General features: G+C 51.6%; 1 protein-coding gene across 1 annotated transcript; it reads right to left on the reverse strand.

The window, feature by feature from the left end:
- Positions 1-319: 319 nt before the first annotated feature.
- On the reverse strand, positions 320-8,107 carry LOC134409326 (spatacsin-like). The gene is made up of 10 exons (XM_063142035.1): positions 7,267-8,107; positions 6,651-6,791; positions 6,275-6,475; positions 5,520-5,657; positions 4,819-4,956; positions 4,089-4,213; positions 3,417-3,585; positions 1,187-1,446; positions 884-1,035; positions 320-640 (listed from the first exon to the last, which is right to left on the reverse strand). Exons 1-10 carry the CDS (start codon positions 8,105-8,107, stop codon positions 448-450), a joined length of 2,358 nt encoding a protein of 785 aa, XP_062998105.1. The 3' UTR covers positions 320-447.
- Between the last annotated feature and the right edge of the window lie 840 nt (positions 8,108-8,947).

Consider the following 8,947-nt stretch of genomic DNA (forward strand, 5'->3'; position numbering starts at 1 on the left):
TGTATCTGAGATGAATTGCTGGGGGAATTTCACAGTTGGCAAATAAGGGCTGAAGGGTGCGCATGTGTAAATGTTGCATGCGCACTGGACTTCAACACTGCGCTGGCCAGAGACAACCTGAATCTGGCGTTGACATTTGGCCAGTGTGTTACTTGCTCTTGGCTTAACAGTAGTTTTAACCACCATACAGTAAAAGGAATTTAAAATGATTTGGGAGAAATGTATCTTTGAGACAGAGGAGTCACGAAGCAATACGATCAGTAAAATTTAATGGAGTTCTACAACAGGATTGTAGTCTCTGTCTTTTAAGACTCCGCTGTTCCGTTCATAACCCGAATAATAAATTTAGTAATAAAGTTTAATGACACAAAAGTTAGACCTAAAAGCAGTGCAAAGTCCTAAGATCACCTTTGCACCTTTGAGACATTCCTCCACTATCAATGTAGGTCAGAAAGCAAAGAACCATTTTATTATTTCACGTGTGTTCTTGCCAATGTGGAAATCCTTCAGAAGCATGTTCACTACGTCGTAGAACTGGTTGTCATAAGCTAGCTTGTAATACACATCGATATCATCACAATAGGTCAACAGCTTCTTCAGGTTTTTTAGAGCCGGTTCATTGCCTGCACGCTGCTTGAACCTGAAAGAGATGGTCATACTGTTAACAGATGTCCTCACCCCCTCTGCTTTCATCCTACGGCCAGCCTCTCCATTAGTTCAACCTAGTGCCGAAAGAATGAGATCTACCCCCTTTCAGTACGTACTCTGAAGGACTTGAAGACATGAAGCCAGTATCCCAATGATACAGAAAACCTGATTTGGGAGAAGTCTCCCCACTGGAGAATTGGGCTTCAAATGGTTCACTTGGTTGCAGAGGACTTACTCCTGGGCCATTTCCTCAAAGGTGCTCGCCTTGAGCAGGCCACGCTGCTTGCACTCCTCCAGGTAGCTGAAGTCCTCCTTTACAATCACTTGCTGATACAGGACTTCAGCCCAGTCCGGAACGAAGTCATAGGCCTCAGCCACGACTGCCGCCTAGCGAGAGATTGGGAGTGGAGAGGGAAGAGATCCCAGTTGGAGCAGGAGCAGGAGCATGCTAGGAGCTGCACGCTGCCCCCTGCCAACAAAAGGACTCTGCCCCCTAAGGCTCTCTGTCCATCGTACTGAGATCCTGACTGCATGTCACATTCAGCATGAAAAGTAGCCAGGCTCTCAGAAAGAACAAGGAAAGTGTCTGGGCCCACAACAGGACCGAGCTCCAATCAAGCTCTTGCAAGGAAAAATACTCAAGATCCAACAATAGCTGTAAGCTGTTCCCGATGGTGAAAGCTCTCCTGTCCTCTTCGTCACCGGGTAGAACCTGGGCAGGGACATGGCACATTCCAGCAGGCTCTTCTGGCTCAGGTTGATCAGCTTGGTTTTGGGGTTGGTGTTCAGGAAGTGGAGCTGCAGCGTAATGAGCTTTGTCAGCCTCTTGCAGCGCAAGGACTGACGCACACAGAAGTCCTCAAAGAGGAAGGATGAAGAGAAAGGAGTCAGGTAAGCAAGGAGGAAGCAGCTGCAGTCACTGCACCTAACTGCAACAGGACAGCCTTGGTTTGGGTCCAGGCTACCTGCGGGGTCACCTTCACCTGTACAATCCACCTCGCACACTCAGGTTCTCTGGGAAGAATTTCCATCAGTGAGCCAAAATTAGGCTGACATGTATTACCCAGAGGACCTCTTCTGCTTCTCCCAGACTGTGGCATGGCCTGCCGGAGGAGATTCGTCAACTTAACAGTCTTTTAGCATTTAAGAAAGCTATAAAGACGGATCTCAGGCATATCCAGTGGAGTCTTAGGATGTTTTTAGGATGTTTTAACAGTGTATACTATGTTTTTAATCAGTATTTTATACTTACTGTTGTTCCCCACCTTGATCCAAACGGAGAGGCAGGTAAGAAATAAAATTATCATTATTCCCAACCTGTTGCGCTCCAGATCTTTGGACTAACTGTCACCAGCCCCAGCCAGCATGGGCAATGGTCAGAAATGGTCAGTGGGAGCTGTAGTCCAAACCATCTGGACAGCACCAGGTTGGGAAGGCTGCAACAGGGCAACTGGATACATACCGGACACCAGGTTTGGATTTGCATGGGCAGAGCAGACTGTGATTTGGAGCTGCAAATAGGAGGGTTTTTCCCCACCACCAAAGGTGCAGCATGCGAAGCCGAAAGTAACAACGAGGGCCTGAGCTAGTTCTCCCCTTCAGACACAATGGGAGTTCTTCTGCAAATCCTGGATGGAGGGTCACTGACCTTCACTAATGCTAATGCTTTACCGATAGGAATAGTTCTCTGGCGTAGTGGTCTACCATTGCTTGGCTCCGACGGGCCAATTCTACTGTTACTTTCTACTGTTAGTTTTACCCTACCCTGTGCCTGCTTACCCTACCCTGTACCTGTTTGCATTCTCTTCCCCTCCTTATTGTTTTACTATGATTTTATTAGATTGTAAGCCTATGCGGCAGGGTCTTGCTATTTACTGTTTTACTCTGTACAGCACCATGTACATTGATGGTGCTATATAAATAAATAAATAAATAATAATAATAATAATAATAATAATAATAATAATAATAATAATAATGGGTGAGCCCAGGGTGGCTGTGTGCAAAAGGACTAGGCAGAGCGTAAAGCATGAGCGTATGCCCAGAGGTTCTCGCACCTCTTCGCATCCTGTGTGGGTAGAAAGGCAGCCACAAGAGTCAGTGTTTATGCTCCAGGTCTCCACGCCTTTGCTTGATGCACCTACTCAGGCACACTGGATTTTCTAGAGTCTAAGTGCTAAGCATATACTTAAAGTGGCAGCAAGGCGGAGCTCCTTCGTAACAGAACGTGCCACACCTGAAGAAGCTCTTGATGAAAGCCCTAACCCTCTTTATCGACGCTGCTGAGAGCTATTCCAAGGTAAAATGGAACACTGAATGGGGCTGGATGAAGGTTTAAAATAGTGATGGGAGCCTGTAGCCCTCAGCTCCCATCAGCCCCAGCCAGCATGGGAATAGATGCTGGGAGTGGTAGTCCAACAGGTTTCAATTTAAAGGGGAGCTGTGAAGTGTTTGCTCCATGTGTTCTGTGGTGTGATAGTTCTTGCATCAGGTACGTGAAAAGGGCTGTGTTCTGAAGGCACTCCTCTGGAAAGGAGAGAGCAGGGTGATTGTATGACCACGGTGGGCAGCGATGCCGCCTGCTCTGTGTCAGGGGACCTACTCTGTGTCAGGGGACACACGCTCCCCCACCCCCACCCCCACCCCCTCAAACCCACCCCCACGGCACCTCCTCCTCCTCCACCTGAGATCGAACACCTCAGACATCCCACCGTTTCCAGGTCCGGGTGGCTCCCGCCCGGGGCTCCCCGGGACGAGCGGCAATTTACCCCAAGGCTGGGATTCAATGAGCTTCAGCTGGACCTTGGCTGCCGCCTCGTGGTTCTCCCCAATCTCCCGGCACATGCTGAAGCAGAGGGCGATCATGTTGTGCTTCTCGCTGTCTCCTGGGCGGCAGCGCTTGATGTAGTCCAGCAGCGCTGTCTTGAGGGTCCCGCTCTGCCAAAGAGGGAGGGGCGGAGAGTGAAGGCAGCGCGTGGCTTGGGACCTGGCCAGCGCCAATCCTCAGGGCAAGTGAGCTCTGGCGCTGAGCAGAGCCCTCCAACAGCAACGCCAGGCCTCACAGTCGCTTGTGAAGGAGCGTAAAGGTGGCAAGAAAAACCTGCCCTTAAGACGGGGGTGGGGCAACTTGTGGTCCTCCAGCAGATATCCAGGTCTCCAAGTCCTGCCGTCCCTCATCACTGGCTCTGCTGGCTAAGGCGGAGGGAGGGGAACTGTAGGCCAAATACACCTGGAGGGCCAGAGGTTGCCCACCCCTGCCTTCAAGGGTGAGGGCATGGGCAAGTGATGGAGAGTTCGGTAGCACGGGGCAACATGTCGTGGGAATGCAGGGACTGGGGCGGTTATTTTGGAAGAGGGAAACAAGCAGAACAAAGGCACTGGAGGTTCTACAATTTGGAACTCTTGGACTGGGAAGGGTGGATTCTGTTGTTTGTACCCACCGGGTCCAACTTCTTTCTCATTAGCACCTCAAAGTGGTGCTTCTCATGCAGCAAGTCAAAGATGTAGGTCATCTCGTTGTACCTGCCGATGCCAGTGAGGTCGAACCTTTGGGGAGAGAAAAGAGCTTGAGCTTCAGAACCCACAAAACGTCACCCCACACGTTGCCGTTGGAGCAGTGCTGTGTCATGACAGCCCCACTCTTCCACTTGGGACAGAGTCCCTGCCTGTGGAATGCCACTGACCAGCCACTTCCCCCATTTCAGTGGGGTTCCAGACACTATGGACACCTCCCAGCTGCAGGCAAGAACTCCCCAGCTGAGAGACTGAGCAACGGAAGAAACGAACGCAAGGCCAGGAGGAAGCAATGGCTGCTCTCTCACCAGACCAGTGGAGAGCCACTCGCTTCCACACACAAGGCCCGACTCCTGGCACTGCTTCTCACGAGAGACACTGCAGGACGCTTGCTGGCGTAAGTCAACCTGCAGCACAACAGAACAAGACCTGTGTCGGAGCACAGGCCACCCTTCACAGGCGCGGGCAGGCGAGCGTCTGCCTTGCCACGGCCTTCCCTGCTCAGTGAGGGAGACAGCGGAGCTCCGGGAATCAGTGGGAGCCACAACAGCCTGCCGCTCTAAAACCCCAAAGACCAGGGGGAGGAAGGGGCACCGCAGCTGCTCAACATCCTCCACGGGGTGCTTTTGGGGCTGCCGCCACCGCCGCCGTCTCTACATCCCACAAGGCCGTATTCTTCACTGGGTGCTAAGTGTTCGTCTGTGAGCGTTCGGGTAGCTTGGAGAACGCGAATAATCCCTTCCATATGACACGTGAGGCTGAAGCAATTATGGGCGAGGATCAGGAGCTCTGTAGCTAAGGGAGGGAGGAATGGGGGCTCCCATCAGTAAGCATTTTGCTTAAAACAGAGTTCATGTGGCCCAAAAGCCAAAGAGCGGGATTTAAGTCCCTGCCTTGTTACTGTCTGCTGAATGGGACCCCCAGCAGCCAACCTCTCAGCTGTGGGAGACCCAGAGACCCAGTTCCCAGGCTTGAGTCATGAAGGTCAGAGATGGAGACCACCGCTTTCCCCTTCTGGGAATGTTCGCACATTCTCAAAGGGCTCAAGCGGTAAACCTGCACTGCTCCCTAGACACACGTGCAGCCTGGGGAACTGCAGCAGCATGTGAACCGAGGCCTCCACGAATGCAGCTCCTGGCATCGCATTTCCCAGATGTCCACCACGCAAAGAGAGCAAAAGGACAGGACACGAGGTCGCTCCTACAGCACAGTCGTATCTATGTGTACTCGGACATGACGTCCCAGGGACTGCGACGAGATCTGTGGCCAAGTGCGCATGTTTGGGGTAGCCGTCTTAGTCACAAGACCCAAGTCCTCGTAAGCGTGACATTACTGGACGTCCAGAGATAAACACTTACTGCAGGCAAGCTCCCCGTGAGGGACAGATGAAATTTTATCCAATAGCTTCACGCCAACCAGGGTGGGGTCCTGGCACAGTTTGGCCAACTGCAGGAACGCCTCGCTCTCCTCTGCTGGATTTAAGACTTGCTTTTCCCCTGTACAGACAGCAGGCCCAGAATGACATAGCGGCCACAGCACATTCCTCCGCTGAGCACCTGGGCCACGAAGGCAGCCTCTCCTCTCGCAAGTTTAGGAGTTCTTCCCCCATAAGTTGCACGAGCTCTGCCCTTGGCCCAAGAAAGCCATTTAAATGCCATGGCCATGGCAGAAGCAGTGACTTATTATTTTAATTTTTAAAAGTATTTTCATTCTTGTTGTAAGATGCTTTGGGTCTGAGAAAGATGTCCAGTAATAAATAATTGGATGATGGTGGTGGTGATGATGATGTAAAGAGGGTGGGATGGGGTGCAGGCAGTCACAGTGGATGGCAGCCTGAACGTGAGCTGACAACGTAACGCAGCATCGAAAAAGGGCCACTACAATGTTTTGGTTGGTATCAAGAGGCACAACGTCAGCCAGACTCCCAGAGTTTGGCAATCAACTGCCTGGAACGGAGCAAACAGACCAACAGCAGTGAGAACCCTCTGCCAGAGATGCTTTAAGGTGGGCTCCTGCATTGAGCAGGGGGTTGGACTTGATGACCTTACAGGCCCCTTCCAACTCGACTATTCTATGGGCCTATGAACTGGAGCCCCCACTCGCCCATACACACCTCTTCCTTGCAAAGGCACCAGCACTTCTCGGGTGACTTCCTCAGCCACGAGCTCCGCCACCATCTCTGGCTCCAGCCCCTGGGTGGTGAGGAAGGCCTGGGCCTTCTTGCCCCTGTCTGGCTGCTGGGAGGACAGGATCACCCGAAGCAGCTTCTCAGAATCATGGGCGGAGATCTCACCGAAGGAACAGCCCAGCTCCTGCAGAGCACCACGGAGAAGGACGGGGGAGGCCAATCCTGAAGCACCTGCCGCCTGGGAGAACCCCCACCCCACCCTGACCCCATGCCAAACGGACAGGCAAGATGCTCGGGGAAATTCCTATGCTTTCTGGAGCGCCCGCCCCAGGCGGCTCCAAACATGTGTCCAGACATTCCTTGGACAGGTCATACAGGCAGAGGACCTGCCTGCAGTAGTTCCGCCCATGTACACACTCTGCAATGAGAGCCTGCAGGCTACCTACAACCTCCTGGGGTGGGCACATCGCCTCCACCAAAGACCGCCACTCTAGGCTGGAGGCTGAAAATAAATGCAAGACTTCAGGAAGCAAGGAACAACCACGTCCAGAAGACTGATGAATCAAGACAAATCCTGCAGGAATTGCAGGTCACAATTTACAGAAAGAACCAACTGAAGGTTGGACAATGCTAATGAGCTTCAAAGCAAGGGAGGATCTAAAATGCTCAGAGATCTTCAATTGTCAAGTGCCCCCCACCCCGCCCATTTCTCTCTAGCCATTCCTGAAGAAACAAAGATCACACCAATTCTGAAAAGTCTGAATTACAAACTCTGAACTGGAGTTCTATGATGGAAACATTTCTAAGAATGGCCGGTGGCAACAACCCATCACACCCAACTGCTCTGTGATAGAACAACACTGATCCTCCCCCACACAATGGCTGGCAGAAAGGAATACGTTGCGAATGAGGGGTGTGCAGAACTCCGAGAGGGACACCTGGTGGGACTCCGACATCCCTGGGCTACAGCTGCTCACTGCTCTGCAGTCGTTTCTTCTGAGAGCCCTCTGCTCCGTTTCTCTTGCCCTTGCTTTCCTCTTTTTCTTGCGCTGCAAGGACAGCTTGGATATCTGGGTGAAACCAGCTTTGAGGGGTTTCTCCAGAAGCCAGCGCTCTGCAGTGCAAGACCAAGGAGACGTCTCTACTGTAGAAGTTAAAATACCGGCAAACGCGGCTGGCCTCGTGCTCACTGCCCTCATCCAGAAGGTGCCCGATTAGCAAACTCAGCGATTCCAATTCGGCCTCAGAAAGCATGGCGTGCAGTGCATCTTGGGAAGGCAAACTCTCAAGCTGCAAGTACTTGGGCACATTTAAAGCAGCTAGCTTAGAAAAGGAGAACTCCTTGGCTAAGGAGTCAAAGGACAGTTCGCCACTCATGGAAATCTGGTGAGAGAATCTCTGCTTGACCTGCCCCGTGCCCTGGCTCAGAGTCTGTTGTGTGATGCGGCAAAGCCAAATTTCTCTTTCAATATGCTCAAGCTCATCGAGTGGAATTGGGTCACTTTTAGCTAGCCAGTGTCCAGCCAAGGTAAGCAAAAGTTGCCTCTCAAGGACCCTCGATGCTCTCTCATCGCCCAAGGACTCAGAGGACAAAACGTCCGCCTGAGCCAAGAAGAAAGCAGAGGCTGCTGGGTGAGAGATGGCCTTTCTCACGTAGCTTTCGTGACACTTTTTCCAGAACTCGATCCTCGTCCGCTTTTGATACCAATGGCCAATCTGTTTCAAGAGGTGTATATTTTGGAGCACCTGCAAAAGACCGGTTAAAACATTTCTCAATCCCTTCTCAACAACGAGAACCAAAGGAAATCTTAACGACATGGAAATTGAGGACACAAGTTAAGTGTCTCTCTGCATAAAGCAGGTAACGTCTCTATGCCACTTTCCAATTCTACTTTGGTTAGAGATGGAAAATAACTAGGGGTGTGCACGGACCCCCCCGCTCCGCTTCTCTTCCAGATCCGCGATTTGCGGAACGGGCCGCTCCACCCCACCCCCGCTCCGCCTATGTCCGCTCCGCTCCGCTCGGAGCTCCGGATCTGGATCGGAGCTCCGTTTTCCCCCCCCCCCATAGGCTTGCATTAAGATAAAAAAGTATACAACTTTTTTTCTGTTAAAGTTAGAAACCTCAAGTTTGGCACCATGACACCTCACATGCACACCTCACATGCACGCCAAGGCAATCCCATCATCCCCTGATTTTTGGGGAATTTATGAAAACCAGGCACCCCATTCACACCCCTTTCCATAGCTCCGTCAATTTGCACGTTAAAAATCTCAAACTCGCCACCATGATAGCTTGTCCAGGGATACAAACGCACACCAAGACTCAAGGCAATCCCATCATCCCCTGATTTTTGGGGAATTTATGAAAACCGGGCACCCCATTCACACCCCTTTCGATAGCTCTGTCAATTTGCACTTTAGAAACCTCAAACTCGCCACCATGAAAGTTTGTCCAGGGATACACATGCATGCCCAGACTCAAGGCAGTCCCATCATCCCCTGATTTTTGGGGAATTTATGAAAACCGGGCACCCCATTCACACCCCTTTCCATAGCTCTGTCAATTTGCACTTTAGAAACCTCAAACTCGCCACCATGAAAGTTTGTCCAGGGATACACATGCATGCCCAGACTCAAGGCAGTCCCATCATCCCC

Source organism: Elgaria multicarinata, chromosome 15 (assembly GCF_023053635.1).
Source record: "Elgaria multicarinata webbii isolate HBS135686 ecotype San Diego chromosome 15, rElgMul1.1.pri, whole genome shotgun sequence".
Taxonomy (NCBI): Eukaryota; Metazoa; Chordata; class Lepidosauria; order Squamata; family Anguidae; genus Elgaria; species Elgaria multicarinata.